The following is a 17668-nucleotide window of genomic DNA, read 5'->3' as shown; positions in this document are numbered from 1 at the left end:
TGCTCAGAGCCGGGAATACGTTTGGTTTTCATGCTTCTCTTAATGTTCGTTGCAGCTTGGTACATATTGGCATGCAATGACATATTCCAAAAGGAATAGGCTTGTTTGTGGCCATCACAGATAGGATTTAGCCAGCTCTGCTCAAGGTATTCCATTGATAGCTTTGGGGTGGAGGGGAGGGGAGAGTGCGGAGGGGTTGGAAGGACTGCAGTGCGATATCTCTGCTGATGTTCTGGATTTGGCTTAGTGTAATATGGTATCACACTAATACTCCTGTAGAATCTGCTCTACTGTGATCTGGTAACCCTATGGTCGATGGATGCCATTTAGCTGGATAAGTGACTTAATCAGTTAGGCAGTCGATATTAAGACCCGCGCGTGTGCACGTGGATGCACTAATTTTATAACATGCGCATGTTGGCACAGGCATATTTTTATTTATTTAAAAGTTTTTATATACCGCTAATACGATTAAATTAATCCATCTATGTGTCCCATGCGTACATGCATACCGGATTTTCATGTCCGGGCACGCATGTGCGGGCGGAGGGGGGGGGGGGGGGGCCTGCTCCGTGCGCAGGGGTGGGGATTTTATAAAAATATGGGCGGCGACGCAGTCGGGCCTTGCCCAGTTCACTCCCAGTCCTCTCCAATTAAGGAGCGGACTGAGGGGGATCTTTCCTATACCTAACTCTACCCTTCCTATCCCTTCCCCTCTCCTTCCTGACCCCTAAACTAACCCTAACCTTCCCCATTTTTTTTATTCTTATACTTACAGCTTCTTGGGAGCAGAAGTAAACTCCGCACGCTGGCCGGCTGTCGGCGTGTGCTTCCCCAGGACAGCAGCTAATGGTGGTGACCCGACCTGCCCCCCGCCCTGTCTCTCCCCGCCCAGATCATGTCCAGGCCTTCCCTTTTTTGCAGGGCCCAGTACTTTTGCGCATAACATGGCCAGGCCCGTTCTAAAATGCATGCAGCGCAGGCAAGGCCCGGCCACATGCGTAACACCCTCCCTTTTTATACGCACGGCCCTTTTAAAATTGGGCCTTAAGTTTTTAGCCGGATAACTCGGGCAGGGGTTGGGTGGATATTCAGAATTAGATAACGTATTCGGCTAATTCTGGTTGGGCCACTGGGCTGTCCTAAAGTAAGCCAGATAAACTTATTCGGCTAGCTTTATGATAGCCGGGTATATTCCCAGCAGTCTCTTAGTGGTATTCTTTTGAAAACTTAGTGCATTTTTTAAACTCTGCTGTATGGTTTCTGTACTATAAATACAGGTTTGAAAGGGAAAAAAAAAATCAACAAGCAGGGCTGCATGTAATATCTATTTCTTTGGGCTTACAAAGTTTTAGACAAGTTTCTGTCAGATATGTTCTCTTCCTTAGGAAGTTAGTTAACTTGGACACATAAAGGGAATGTATCTCTCTGGACCATATTACAAAACATCCACATATTGCTAATTTTTCCCTCTTTACCTTTGAAAGGACTCAGCTACCACATTGTTCTATTTACTATCGATTTAGTCCACTGCAGATCCAATTTATAAAACAGTTTTTATGGGCAAAGAGCTTTTATAAATTAGGCTCTGCAAGTATCCCTATGTAATACCATGGATTTCTTGAACTGTAGCTATATGATATCACTTTTTCCAGCCTCTGTCCTTCTCCCTATATCTTCTGCAGTATCTTTCATGTATACAGTATGCATCTATCATTTATCAAGTGTAACATTATGAGGCCGATGTAATAAGCCACAATAAACTAACTGCGGGTTTTTGTGCTCATTACTGCACGAGTTTTCCTGTGCCGATCTTACACTTGAATGTAATAAAGGGTCTAGCACTGAAAGAAACGCTCACAAATCCGTGCAAAAACCACAACTTGTTTAATGAAGGCCCATACAAATAGCATGTAAAGGAGGCTATTATGTATATATGGGCAATGCAGAGAGCCGTGCTAGTGTTGTCCGTATACACATTTTTTCATATGGGTTTTTAAGTGCCTGAGTCAGGGCAGGAGTAAAAGCTATAGCACCTGTCTGCCATGCCAACTGTGACTGATTTTGCAGCATATTTGAGTGCATACACAGCACCTATATTGGATTTCCCTGTTGAACTTGTATTCCCCAGGCATTTATCCATGTGAAAAGCATTCAACGCTGTAATATATTAATTGCACTTGTATCAAACAAAGAATCTTTAAGTGCAAGATTTAATACAAGCATAGATTTGCAAACACATTTGCCAAGAATGAAATACAGAGACAATGGAGCCGATGCAATACAGTTCTGTATTAGCTTTTCTGTACTTCTTTTTTTTTTTTTACAAGTATCAGCACAGCAATGTACTGAACCACTGACAGCACCACTAACAGCACACTTTCTTTTTCTCAGTTTCTTTTTAAAAATAACTTTTCATGGAGCTTTCAGTCTGAAGCAAGGAGCTTCAAACCTATGTGTTATCTTCTGAAGGTCAATCACACAAATAACTGAAATGGTGTCTGTTGAAGCTTAACATTTTGCTTCACCATCAACTGAAAAGAAAAGAAAGCAACAAACTGAGATGTGTTGCTTGAAAAAACTGGTTGCAAGTGATTGGTCCTGCTCCTTGCTCCAACTCCCACTGGTTCCGGTTTTCTGAGACTTAAGTAAAAAAAAAAAAAAAAAATCATTGCTTAATTCTTCCTGCATAGACTTTAATAGCAATGAAATAAAAGAAAGGAAAATTATTTTTTTTGTTTGCAATGATGTTTTATTTCATTGCCAATGAAACAAAATGGGAAAAAAAAATGCATTTTTCATTTTGAAACAAATGCAGATCAGCTTTTGATACCATTGACCATGTTTTACTTTTAAAACGTCAATGTTGGATTGGGATTGGAGAAATAATTCTTAAGTGGATTCTTTTGCTGGTTCTAAGTCTTCCTCTTTTAATTTAGTTATAGATGAGCCCCGAGATTCAATACTTTTGCTTCACTTTTTAATGTTTACATTTCCCCAGTCTTTCACCTTCTTGCCAGTTGAGATGCAGGTTACTGTCTTTATGCAGATGATATGCAATTTTTTGTACCCATTAAGAATTCAGTGATTAAAACTCTTAATGACTTTTCTGTCTTTCAGTAGTTAATGTTTGGCTTTGTAATAAAAAACTTATACTGAATTTTGAAAAAACAGAAATTCTTTATCTGGCAAGGAATCCTGCAGCTGACTTGCCTATCTCTTTGACTTTAGATGATTCTGTGTAATTAAAATCACAAGGGAAGTACCTAACCTGGGTTTTATAACGGATATTACATTATCCTTCATCCTCAAGTAAAGTTGTAAAGTCTGCTTTTTAGAAATTGTATTTGCTTCGTTGACTTAGACCATATTTTTCTGAAAATAACCCAAAGTCTGTTATTCATTCTCTGGCAATGTCCTCATTAAACTACTGCAATGCCTTATGTCTAGGTTTACCTTTATCCACTCTTCATCCATTGCAATTAATACAAAATGCTGCAGCGAGAATACTGACTGGGACTCTGATACACCAACATATTACTTCAATTCTGTTCAGTCTGCACAGGTTGCTGTTAGTTTGGAGAATTAAAGTTAAAATCCTGCTTTAGATTTTTAAAGGTGTTAAAGGGATTGCTCCAGCAAAGTTTAATGCTGCTCTTAATATCTACCAGCCAAAAAGGAGCTTGAGATCATCTTACCAAAATGTATTATTTGTTCCAGCGTATAAGCAGATTCGTTTAAATGAATCTTGGGAGAAGCCTTTCTGTGTACAGTGTCCCCAGCTTTGGAACCTACTGCCTGAACAACTCAAGGAGGCATCTTCATTATTAAAATTCAGGAAGATGCTAAAGGGTTTTTTGTTTAAGCAAGCATTTAACACTTAATTTTTACGTGTTCAGTTTTGACTTTTACACATTGGGACGTGGTAATTTAAATGTGTGACTATTTTAAAAGTGGCAAGCTGCTATTTAGTTTTAATAGGACCTATACCTTTTAAAATATTTTATAATTTTATTTTGGCTGTAAGGTATTTGTCTGTATTATTTAACTTGGGTGTTTTTATATTTTTAATTTTTTTTTCTTATTTTAATTTACATTCAGTTGTTTATTGTTATCTGGTAATTGTGGATGTCAATATTTGTAAATCACTTAAAAACTATGATTTGCGTTATAGAAAATCCAACAATAAATACATGGAAATACAATCCCAAATATTTTTTTAATAAAGGGACTCTGCAACATTAGCACCTATTTTAGTACCTGCTTTTCCTGTGGCTATCTGCACTGGAGCTTTAGTGTGGGTATTTGGTCTAGTGCGGTGTTTTTTTGTTTTTTTTGTGCATATCTCATTGCATGCTGTTCCTTTATTACATCCTGTTAGGCCGCCTGTTTTTGCTATGCACAGTCTAAGAAATACACGCTAAAAAATAGCGCCAATTTCAGTGCGGGTCTTATTGCATCGGCCCCTATGTTACCATTATGTCACCTTCCCCAGAAAAGCATATAAAATGTGAGAGAATCTGGCACCTGAGTGAGCCAAGCGCCAGTCTCTCAGTAGGATTCTATTACAATTTGGGTCAAACAGATGACGCATTGCAGTGTTCCTCAACCACTAGTCCATGGACTGGCATAGGTTCCTGGCAACATTTCTGCTGGACCCCAAAGCGACAGTGATTGCAGGATGATGACAAGGAAACAAGACCTGCCCTGCAGCTGCACTGCACCCTGTACCCCAGCCGGCAGACTTTTCCTAACCCTCCCCTCCCCCCATATGCCCTGCCTTGCAAACTTTCTTTTTTCCAGGCGGGGTTGATCCTGATGCCCCATCTCTGGAAAGGGAGCAGCTGCAACTGAATATTAATGAACCAGCATGAGACTGAGTCAGGGCTTGCTCTGCCATCAGGCCCTGCCCCCTGTATAGAAGTCAGGAAGGGACAGGCCCACTGTGGGGCCTGAGAGCAGAGCATGGACTGACTCAGTCTCATACCAGCTTGGTAGTATTCAGTTGCAGCTGCTCCCCTCCCAGAGGTTGGGCCTCTGGACTGGCCCCCAACTGGGGATAAACAGTCCAAGGGGTAGAAGTATTGTAGTAGTATTGCTGGCTGGCAGCGGGGAGGTAGAGAGAGGGAGGGATTTCATATCATTTTTTAAGGAAGCTGGCCTTGAAATACTAAAGGTTGAGAAGCACTGGTGTAGTGATCATGAGCTCAGAGGGTGGGGTTTTCATTTTCTTGGCTGGACAGGGAGCCCTGTCTGACTGCTCCTTCCTTCTATTCCCCAGGAACTCACACAAGTAGACAAAGCAGGGACCCTCTCCAAAATATAATCCAACAATCAACTTTTTATTGTCTCGGGATTACCAGTAGCCATATGTCGCAAATGAACTTAGAACATACAAATGGGTTCACAGGTTTCTTCAGCCAGGTGGTACAATATTAATTTTTGTCTTACCATCCTGGAATATCTTTTCTTCCCAGAACAGCTCCAAAAGTATTCCTTCAAACCCTGGCAGGGATTTTCCCCATATTCCCCATCTCCAAGACCCTATTGGACCTGATTTTTCTTTGGTCTTCCATTGCTGGCGAGACCTGCCACCATTTCTCTTCCTCAGGGATCCTGAATGAATCTCTTGGGTTATTTCCTGATGACAGAAAACACCTTCAAGCCTCAGGCTTTTCCCCTTGGGAGGAGAGAAGCCCCTGCAGAGGCTTCTGCACCTGGTGAGGCACCCTGGGATATCCCACTCTCTTAGTGGGTTCCTTCTAGCTCCTCCCACCAAACCTTGCACTTAGATTATTAAACTCCCAATACACTCCTAGAGGATCTCTCCTGTCACCTCTTAAAAGAGACGTTTCCCCTTAGAGGCAAATAATACTCTTCTCACATTTTCTTTAGTATACTTGCATATTGTAATTTTACCATACATTTATTTATTTATTTTATTTCTATATAATATAGTGACATGCATAATCACATAGTAATGATGGCAGCAAAGACCCAAATGGTCCATCAGTCTGACCTGCAAGGTTCTTATGGTAGTATCTGCTGTGCCATGCTGATTTACCCCCAGGTTTCTCGTGATCCCCAAGCCATATGGTAACCCATTAAAAAATGTATTGCTAGCAATATTTTTACTGGGCGATGAGCCTTCTTGAATATTCAGTCAGTGCTGCTTGACGTGCTTTGCTTATGGTCTTGGCCGTAGAAGCAGTCCTGTGCTTTTTCCCTTGTCTGTGTATCAGTGCCCCAAACCGTAAAAGTCATGGCCCGTGTTGATTGTTTTCTGAATCCAATCCCTCTCCCCCCCCCCCCCCCCCCACTGTGAAAGCAGAGATTTAATGGCTATTCAAGACACCACTCTTTGCATTACAGTAACTTAGATGTAACTGATGGCATCTGCTCTCCTACTATATATCCTCACTCTTCATCCCACAAGTTTATCATTAGCACCCAAGCAGATGTTAAGTAGTCTCCTCCACCCAGAATCCTCTCCAGGGGTCTTCTTAGTGATCAAAAGAGACCCATCACAATAAACTATCACTCTCTATGATATCCGTTGTGTCTGAAGTACCTTGCTACCCAGGAACCACATTATCTGCTTATCTATAAGAGGGAAAGGAAGTTGAAAAAGCCACATTGCCTCAGGAACACATTAGGACCCTATTTACTAAGCATTTTCCCCATTGACACAAAATGGAAGAAAATGTTTAGTAAATAGGCCCCCTAGATTATAAAACCTCTGAGGACAGGGAAATACCTACAGTATTTACTGTTTGGGATTTTGCAAGGTATTTGTATCCTGGATTGGCCACTGTTGGAAACAGGATGCTGGACTTCATGGACCCTTGGTCTGACCCAGTATGGCATGTTCTTATGTTCTTATCCGAATGCAGTCTGCTGAGAAATGGCTGACCGGTTACGAAAAGTGGAATATAAATCCAAACATGAAATTACATTGCCCACCCTCTATGCATTATTCCACACAAAGTGCACTTCTACCCACATTTTTGTGGAGACGTTTCTGGGATGAGGTTAGACTGAGGGAGGCAGCAGCACAGTTTTGCATTTTTGGTACTGCCCATGTTCGTTTGGTTGGAAAAGATGTGCACAAGAATAGCAGATGCAGATTTTACCGGGTGCTTTGTCATTGGGCAGGTTTCAAAGAGAAAGTCTACACGTACTTTCCCTTTGAGAACTGGTAGAAAATCTGCAGGGTAGAAGTGCATGCAGACTTTGCATCTGCCCACACACGTTTGAAAATTGCTTCTTATGAGGGCAATTTTGAAAGCCCCTTACCCACTGAAATGGGCTTTTATAAAGCTACCTGGCTGGTATGTGGGTAAAAACATGCGCAGACCACTTGTATGCATGTTTTTTTACCTGAATACCAGAGAGGCATTCCCGGGGCTGGGTTTAGGGAGTGGTTTTAATTTACGCGTGTGTTTTTTAATTAAAACAAACAAAAAAAAAAGCATGTAAATTGTGTTGGAAAAACTACTCACATATTTTGCTGGGTATAAATGTGTGCAGGTAGTTTTTCCAGGTGCATACTTTTACTTTGGAAATTAGTATAAATTACAGGCCCGATCTGCCCTCCCCAGAGCAAATGTAGAGGGCTATCAAGGCCCATTCCTTCCCTCCCTCCCCCAAGCAAAAATCGAGGGTTTATGAAGCCCTAATTTCTCCACCCCCCAAAGAACAATTCAGTGGCCACTGAGGCCCAGTCTTTCCCTCACTTGAGCAAACGTTAGGGACTACTGAAGGTAGATATCCTGCCCATGCCTTCTCCTAGAAGGTCCACTCCCTTTTTTTCTACCTTCTCCAAGGTAGGTTATGGGAAGATCAGGGAAGGAGAGCTGTTTGACCTCCTGCCTCATAACGAGCGCTGTTAAAAATGGCACCAGCTGACTCCTCGCAATACTTTGCCATGTGCTTGGCAGTCCCTGGCTTTTGCTCTGGGACTTGGGGCTTCAGGCCTTGGTGGCCTTTGACTGTTACTTTGGTGAGGGGAAGGGGGGGAATCAGATCTCGGCGACTCTTTGATCTTTGAACTGGTAAGGGTTCTGTCGGGGTACTGTGGGAGATGGGAGAGAGAAAGATATGTCCCATGCAAACTGGCCCACAGTGAAAAAGTCTTTTTGCAGTTTCCTGTTCATTTTTTTGCCTGCAAGTTTCGATTTATGCTTTATGGTCTTGTTTTTCTTCTGCATTTGGTGATGATCTGTCTATATTCTATATGTGTGGCTGAGGTGATATATTCTGCTAGTGTGTAGTTTGTGTGTAGGGATCTATAGCAGCTTGGCTTATTTATTAATAGCTGGTGTATTGTTGTTTTAGGGCCTGGTATAATATTTTCAGTGTTGCCTTTTTCATAGGAAGAGTTGTTACGGATTAAAGGCTGGCAATTAGTGCTGTTTTGGTATGGGAGGTTTACTGTATTGTAATTGTAATTCAATTTACTCATGATTTTTTGAGGGCCAAGCCCACACCAAATAAATGTTACAATAGGCCTAATACCATACGGATTCTAAGTCTCTTTCAGAAGCGTTTTCTGGCTGATACCTCAGCAATGCATGTAAATAAGATATACATGTTGTAAGTGATTTTTTTTTTAACCTCAGAAGACTATACTTTGATGTCATTTTTCATGCAGCCCTGTTATTAATGCATAATTTTTAATTGTTTGTGGGAAGAGCTGGGGGGTAGGAGTGAATAAGGCTGTAAGGATCACCTAGGGCGCCATACACATACCCCCACCATTCACCCATTTCCAAGTCCCCAGGGCACAGATAGTGGGGAAACGTGGGAAATAGGTGGGAGGGCTCCTGGGAGTGTGGCTGGGTTGCCTGATTCCTAGAAATATTATCACTGGCAATATCTGCCTTTCCTCTGGGAACCCTGACCCCTGTCTCCACCTCTTCCCCGGTATTTCAGATTTCCAAAAGGGCCAGAATCCAAGGGGTCGTCCCCCCCCTTTGCCTTGGGGGTGGGGTGGGGCAGGGGTGCCATCTCATCCCTCACCTCAGGCAGCAGATCACCTTGAGCCGCCCCTGTGCATGTTAAACTTTATTTCATAGGTTCCTATGTATTCTGCTTTCCTGTTGCGTTCAGTCCAGTCAGATATGTCAGGGTTTGTTAACAAGCAAACTAGAACTTGAAATCCCAGTCTTCTCTGAAAACCGCGTTTCCTGAGTGGAAAGAGAAGCCACCATAAGCTTTTCCTTCTTTTTCCTTTGTAGCATGCTTCAGTGTCACGACCTCCCTAATTCCCAGTCCATTTGCATTTTTGTTCTAACTTATTTATAAGTGAAAGTGATGGCCTAGAAGGAGGAGAATGGCTGAGATAATGTGACACAGAACGACAAAACATTTTTTCTCTCTTTTCTTGTCAGTAACCTTGACCCTTTCCTTCCTCCACAGGTTTTTCCTCAAGTTCTTCTTGAAGTGCAATCAGAACTGTCTGAAGAACGCAGGGAACCCCCGGGACATGCGGCGTTTTCAAGTAAGTAGTGAGGGCAGCTCACGCTGCGCACCATCCTGCAAAAAGACCTGTGCATACAGACATTTGAAAGCACTCGGTGCACAAAACTGCACTTTTCATCTTGGCAGAAATATTTGTAGAAAATGTTACCAGCTAATCGTTTGCCGCACACAGTAAAACATGCCAACATTTTAAAAAAACGTATGAGCCAGTAAGAATATAATGTGTTTGGTAAACACCATTTAAGGTGATATGCAATAAGTTTTACCCTGCACATGCTAATTCGTTGTAAACCTAAGGTGGCCACAGTAGTAGCAGTCACGGTGCTAGCCATGTACGCTAGCTAACTAGCATGGGAGTTAGCATGGGAGATTACCTCCCACCCCTCATAAGAAAGGTGTAAGGTTTACAGCAAAGAATAATACATTTGCTGTCTGTAGCTTTTTCAACCCTCCTTTAAAGAGTACAGATAAAAATAGGCAGAACTGGTGAACTTTGCCATCTTCCAACCCTCACATGGAAATTCTCCCATTAAAAGGTCATTGGTGAGTAATTTCACAGATATATGAACTTCATATAATATTTATGAATACATCCACACATCCGTACTTATATAGGTCTCCAGGTTCCAATTTTTCCACGATTAGCAATCAGACTTTTTACAGACTAATTTGTAACGTCTATAAAATTCTCTGACTTGGTATAGCAAAATTCATGTCTTCACTTTTTTTTTTGTAACTCCCTAGTCTGATGTCCTGTAGTAATTCAAGTTAGCAACCCCCCCCACCCCCATCAGATATCTGAGCAGGGTTGAAATTCACATTATCTCTTCTGACCCACATCAAAACCCTATCAATGCCTGCTTGGTGGTTAGATTTACATGAAGTAATATGAAAACAATGGAGGTCACAATTTCCCAAAGAGTAACTACTTACACAACTAGAATTGCAAAATCTTAAACTAATCAGTTTATTGATGTCCTTTCCTGAGTAAATAATTATCAGATCAATATGTAATTATATAAATACTTTACATATGTTGCCCAACAATGAGGATGAATTTAAAAGTGTTGCTCACACAAAAATGCCAGCAAACATGCGTATATGGGCCACGCGTGAGCAACACAGATTTTAAAAAGCTACAAAATATGCGCAAATGAACCCTTGCGCATGTGAGGAATAAGGGGATGGAAAAGGGGCGAGGCTTGGGTGTTCCAGGGTAGGGCCAACTCTTATGCACATCACTCCATATTTCAAAACTGAAAACTGCAGTGCATGTATGCAAGATATCCGTGTAACCTTACTGCTGCTCCTGATGATGAGCAAGTCTGTAGATCTTGTATTTTAGGCCTTACAGACCAGGGCAAGGAGTCCATGTCAACTGGGCGATGTGCAGGATGAAGTACCAGAGGGGTCTGAAAGACCTTGATATTAACTGGATAAACTGGTGGACTATTTGGAAAACTAGGAATGCACCTAGTATGTTTTAAAATCCATTGACATATGTGCGTGAAAGCCGATGAAGTCCTATAGAAAACAAGCTGTGCTTGAGTAACCTCTTAAAATTAGGAGCATACTTACGCCCGGTTGATGTATTTTACAACATACGTGCGCAAGTGTGCACATGAATAAAAATTCCAGCATATCTTCACTTACACGCTGATACACACGTGTATGGGTGCATGCGCGCTTGTTTTAAAATTAGGCAGAATGTGTTTAGATGTGGTTAGTACCTTTTCACTGGACATAAACTTATAGAGGTCCATATTCAAACGCCATTTAGATAAGATAACTCAAAAGTTTCTGTTTTAATGGTAACATTGGCATATTTAGCCACTTATCTGACTAAATTATGGTCGGATAACTACTTACCAGATAAGAAGGGGGCGTTTCGGGTTGGAGTTGAGTTATTTGGCTGAATGTTGCATATATCCATTAAGTTATCCAGATAACTTTATACCTGCTCGGAATCAGCTCTAAAGTCAGTCAGGCTTGTGTGGCTGGATAACTTGCTCTTTATCTGAATATCTTCAAAAGATATCCAAGTAAGTAGCACTTTTTCCCCAAACCCAAGAATTAAAAGGGCCTTTGACCCAATTTCTTCTTTCTCCCACATAATATTAAAGTTGCCCTATTGGGCCTTCTGTCCCTCACCCCACATCTCAAAATGTGGTCAAACGATTGCAAACCCCCCCCCCCCCCCCCCCCCACCACCACCACTTCAGAGAAAAACCTGTCACCAAAGTCAGGCCCTTTCCCCTTCCCCCTCAGCAATAAAATTAACACCCTGTCACTCTTCCAACTATCCTCGGACCTTCCCCCCACTTCCCAAGGCCAAACATCCATGCTGGGAGTGGGGTCATCACTTACCCACTCCTGGTGAGGTCCAGCTCAGCTTCTGCAAAGCTGCACTGGAAATGTAAACCTGGTGTAGTTTATACTTCCAGCACAGCTTTAACAGACGCTGCGCTTGTTGGAGTCATTTTTTGTTACTGTTGCTGAGAATGTATATATAGGATAGGCCGTATAGCTTCAGAGTTTTCACCCAGACACAAACTAGTTTGAAGGCCACAGGCCAACCTCTGAGTGAACTCCTGTTTACTGTCTTGCACTGTGAAATGTTTATGAACAGGCAAGAGTCTGTTCATTTAGTTATTCCATTAAGTCTATGATGAGAAAGCAAGCAATTAACTTATACTAAAGCCTGAGAGAGAGAATCAGGGCCGCACAGCTGTGTCTGAAAATTGATAAGAACTCAGAGGGAGGGAACACCGCTGCTTTCACAAGCATTTGTAGTGTATAAGGAGAGACAGCAAGAAAGAGAGGGGAGAAAGAGGCCTGGACAAGATGGTACAGCTGATCCTTTGGAAATGTAAGCTTTTTATATCTATGTAGCAATTGTTGTTATCTACCATTACTTCTTCTATATGATCTGATTTTATTTGTTCTATCCTCCTATCATTCAAGTACTTACTTTCTTACCTGGAACTGTGATTTACTGAATCCCAGTAATTGTGTGTGGCCACTTGTGTAGAGGATAAGCCCCTGGGTTCAAGCCCTCAGGTATAATCCTAGTAATTATGTGTGTTTATATGAGATTAGCCCCTCAGGTCAGAGCCCCTGGGCAGGATACCAGTGTACACGGTCTGAACCCATAAAAGCGCTGGACCTCGTTGGAAACGAATAAATGCTGACCATGTTTCTGGCGGGAATTGTTTGGCCTCAGGAAGTGGGGAAGGTCCAGGGGGATTAGGGTTGCAGGAGGGTGTTATAATTTACATTGTCAATAGTAGAGGAGGAAGATGGCCTGGCCTTGGTGATGGGTTTTATCTCTGAGGTTGTGGTTTGTCTGAAGTGAGGGGGGGGGGGGGCGCAGTGATGCAATCACATTTCGAGATGTGGGGTGGGGGATGCTAGGTCATAGGCCCCTTTCATTCTTGTGTTTTTTGGGGCAAAATTGCTAGTTTCCTGGATATCTTTTGAAGATAAGATATCCAGGATATCTTTTGAAGATAAGATTTTCCTAGATATCTTTTGAAGATAAGAGCAAGTTATCCGGCCACACAAGTCTGGATAACTTAAAAGCCTAAACGACTATTTTCAAATACAGTAATTTAGGTTTTTAAGTTATCCGGCTCCATGTAGCTGGATAACTTTAAGCAAGTATATTCAGTGGTACGTTTATCCTACTGAATATATGGGATATGTTGTCTGACTAACCTTAGCTGGATAACTTGTCCACTAAATGTGCTATTAAATATGGACCTCATAGAAGTGTCTATGGGAAAAGAACTTAGAACTATAGACACAAAGGAGATAACTTTCAAGCAACTATGCACAGCAGCATGTTTGCATATTTATGGCCGAGCGTAGATTTACAATTGAATTTTATAACCCACAGTATCATATATGCACTAGGGATATGCATCAATAACATTTTTGTTTTATTTTCCCCCTTTTTTGTCTTTTTTTGTTTCATTGAGGATTTTTTTCATTTCTAAAATGTTTTTAATTTAATGCTCACTGTTTAAATTAATTCTCAGTAATTCAGTTCGTGCCATTATGTGGATTGTAATAGTGCACACTAACAAATAATGCACACTAAAATCAAAAAAGTTCATACTAAATCGAGATAGTGCACATTAATAAAAAAATTAAAAAATACCAAATTTTGAGAAAGTTTTCATTTAATTTTAAAAACGAAATGAAATAGGCAATGTTATTAAAAATGAAAACACATCCCTAATACACACATCTTATAAAATACATACATCTAAGACTATAAACAAAAAAAATACACATATCTTTACCCTGAAACATTCATGCACTTGTATGCTTATGTGCAAATATATACAGTGCATGGAAAGCAAGTATTTAAGTGCATTGAATGTGTGTACTTTGCCTACCTATTTTAAAAATATATGCACATAGTAGAACGTACTTGCATAAAACCCAATTTACACTTGTAAAAAATATGTGATTAATTGAAATTAACTAGTTAACCAATTACTCCACCAGTTTACCCAGTTCTTCTCCAGGGCATTAAGACACTGTTAGAAGGTAATTTTCAAAGGAACTCCGTGCTTAAATGTAACATACTATTGCAGCAATTTTTAAAAGCCATTTATGCGTGTAAAGTGCAATTACTAGGTTAAATCCTATGGACAATTCAATAGCATATATTGTAGCAATTTTCAAAAGCTCACTTACATAAGGTAAAGTGCATTTACTTACATAAAACCCAATTTTACATGTGAAATGCTTTCGAAATGCCCAGTTCACCTAGACCTCCTGTCCAGCCAATAGTACACTATAGCCAAGTCCGATCTATTTATTTATTTATTTATTTAAAAAGGTTTATATACCATGTAGACAGGGGATTAAAGGCGGTTTACAACTTAATAACATTCACAAAATAAAACGTATGCGAAAAATCGTAATAAAACTCCTTATCGTCTTAAAAACATATTGACAGACACTTTTGCTTCACCGTTTGACGGTTAATCTCAATTACTCATCTAAGGGGAATGCCTGCTTAGAGAGATGTGTTTTCAGTAATTTCTTAAAACATTTTGTGCAGGACGTGTTCCCAAGTATGGTGGGTAATGATTTCCAGAGGGTGGTACCGGCTTCAGAAAAAAAGCCAGCGCCGGGCCTGTTTAAGAGATGGTACATCTAACACACCTTGTTTGGCTTGACCATAGTGATCTTGTTGGAACATACATTTTTAATAAATTACCGATACAGAGCTGATCAGGGCTCTCTCTAACTTTTTGTGAACGATGGTGGCTACTTTATAGAGGATGGACCACCTCCTGTTCAGACCAAGTAAGATCCGAGCAGAGGTATGTCACTTACACATGAAAGTTAATGGGTGTAATAGTACACAAGTAAGTGGCAAATGTACGTGCCTAAGTATCTTTTAAAATAGCAGCTTACACATGTAATTGTTGGGTGAGCCCCAGAATGCCCTAGATCACTCCATTTTTACACGCTCATGTGTGCGCACAACGTAACATACACACAAACTTTCAACTTTTATAAAGTAGATTATGCAAGTGCAGGCTCCTTACATGCATATATGCTAACTTTTATGCGCATAATTATTTGGAAATGTACCCCCAAATATTTTTTACTGGTTTATTTTCTGCATTTCTTCAGTTTTGGTTATTATATACTGAACATTACTTAAAAATCTATTTACAATAAATATGTATTGGTATCAAAAGCTCATGCACTACAATAAATATGGAGGTCGATATTCAGCGTCCCTTAACTGGATAAGTCCGGACTTATCTGGCTAAGTGGCACTGTTGCACTGAGTTCAGCAGCTGCCACTTAACCAAATAACTACCCAGCTAAATAGTTATTTGGCTAAGAGATGAGAAATATGGGACATTCCAGGGCGTGGCTACATACTTATCCAAGCAAGTTAGCCAACTAAGTGCCAATAGTCAGCCTTATTCATCTATTCAGCCACGCCGCTGAATATCCTGGCTAAGTTAGCCAGATTGAGATTTGTTTATCCAGCTAACTTTCTCAGCCAGATAGTGGCTGAATATCTGCCTCATGGATTCATTTTATGTTGATCCAAAAAAAGGTTGTGGAGGTCACTCTGTGAAGAGGGGAACATTTCTAACCAGTCCTGACCCAGTTTAGGATTTCAACTTTCATCTCAAAGCTGAAGTCCTGCTTTTCTTATTACAATAATAAGATTATAATAATTCTCATTGAGGTGAATTTTAAAAGCCTGACGCACGCATTGATTAGGGGATGCACGAAGAAGTCAGGCTCGTGGGTGCCGAGCAGATTTTAAAAGCCACCAAGATATGCGCATATCTCCTGCAGTGCACGCACCTAGAAAGTTTTCAAAAAGGACCGGGGTGTGGGCATTTTTGAGCGTGAACCTAAGATGTGCCGTAAATACTGACACAACCTAGCGTGCGCTGAGGCCCCCTGCTGTGTAACTTTACTTCTGCTATGGATTTCCGGATAAGTTAAAATTTAAAGAAAACTAGGCAGATCTATGGGGTTTTAAGGGTCAGGATTAACTGGGGGGAGTGAAGGCTATCAAACAGGGGAAGTTGGAGGATCTATCTCTTAACTGGGCAAACTGGGAACGAACTGGCAAAACTGGGAGGCGTGGAGTTTGCTCATTGACGATGGAAAGTCCAACCTACGATTGACTTAGACCCCCTCAACTCATCGGGGCTGCAATCAACATGATTCTGAATAATACATCTCTATTGGAACTGCAAGATCCATGCCCTGCGGACCTGGGCCTCCAAATTGATGACTACCACTCTCACCAGCCCGTCAAATCTCGACCACCTTAAGGCGCATGGTGTGTGTGTGTGGGGGGTTAGTTTATGCGGCATCACACACCAGCCTACATACACAGTACCTACAGTAAGGCCTGAATTTGTAGCAGATACAACACCTGTACCCCTCATCACGCCAGACCGACATCTTGACAAGCATGACAAAGAACCTCCAGTGAAGTTGCATCCAGCATGCCAGGTCAGTCTGGCCACGCATGCCTCGTATAAAGGGCAGAGTTCCCACATGAAGTAGATGCAGCACAAGACCGAAGGTCAGAGTGGTAGAGAACCCAGTGTTTCTACCAAGCAGCAGGGACACCTTGCATATGTTCAAAACTCTCTTCAGGGAAGGCAGTCATCCACACAGACAACAGGGTGGCAAATGTATAAACGAGCAAGGAAGGAAAATCCGGTTCCTGGAGACTATTGTCAAGAAGCTGTGCACATCTTGGAAGCGGCAGAGAGAAATCTATCACACCCCAGGCAACTTGTCTGTCCGGCATAGGGAACCCCAGGACAGACAGGCTGAGCAGGATCTCTCACCCGCACGGATGGGAATTCAGTCAGGACATAGCGAACGGCCTCTTCCAAACCTGGGATTGCCCCATGTAGATCTCTACCACCGAGAGCAATAGGAAAATTCCCAAGTTCCACTTCTGCAAACCAGCAACCAATGCCAGTCGCAGAACACCTTTTTCATTCCTAGGATGGAGGTACTGCTGTACACCCTTCGTCCTCATATCAAGAGCCATCCAGATAAGCATCAATTTTTTTACTGCATATACAATTTTTCAAGTAATTTTCATTCCATATATCGTGAGTACTTGTCTGTTTCTTCTCGCTATAAAAGCTAAGGGGTAGATTTTATAAATGTACGCATGGGCGTACTTTTGTTCGTGCACCAGGCGCGAACAAAAGTACGCTGGATTTTATAAGATACGTGCGTACCCCTTTGAAAATCTACCCCTAAGTATTCACGATATATGGAGTAAAAATTACTTTAAAACATTTTATATGCAGTAAAAAAAATATTTAAAAAAATTGAAAGAAAGTGTTATGTTTCAGCAACACAATTCCCGTGATGACAGTGTTTCCCCGCATCTACACCAGCTGTTGAGGTGTGATGTTTGAGGAATTGTGTTTTCATTTAAAGCTGAAGACTTATGCTGTTGTGTTGGCAACTCAAGCATTTGCAACTCAGAATGTGTCACCGTTGTTTTATGCTCGGAGGGTAGGAAGAGGTGTAAGATTGGAGAGGTTTAGGAAGAGAGTGAGGGGACTGCCGGGGTGAAGGGCTCCCCTTTTTAAAATTCTCAGATTTGTGAGGTGGAAGCGGGGTTTGCACACAAATGCCCGTGCTGACGTTA

The 17668-nt window shown here is 41.4% G+C and overlaps 1 protein-coding gene across 5 annotated transcripts in view; it reads left to right on the top strand.

Moving 5' to 3' along the window:
* Nucleotides 1–17668, top strand: part of EBF4 (EBF family member 4) — a 449896-nt gene that overhangs the window by 293918 nt on the left and 138310 nt on the right. For all 5 annotated transcript variants that reach the window (XM_029594987.1, XM_029594972.1, XM_029594978.1 and 2 more), the window contains exon 8: nt 9421–9502. In XM_029594987.1, the coding sequence (XP_029450847.1) occupies nt 9421–9502 (82 nt within the window). The remainder of the gene's footprint in view (nt 1–9420; nt 9503–17668) is intronic.

The sequence above is a fragment of the Rhinatrema bivittatum genome, chromosome 1, assembly GCF_901001135.1.
Source record: "Rhinatrema bivittatum chromosome 1, aRhiBiv1.1, whole genome shotgun sequence".
NCBI lineage: Eukaryota > Metazoa > Chordata > Amphibia > Gymnophiona > Rhinatrematidae > Rhinatrema > Rhinatrema bivittatum.
This window is presented reverse-complemented; position numbering and strand designations above follow the sequence as displayed.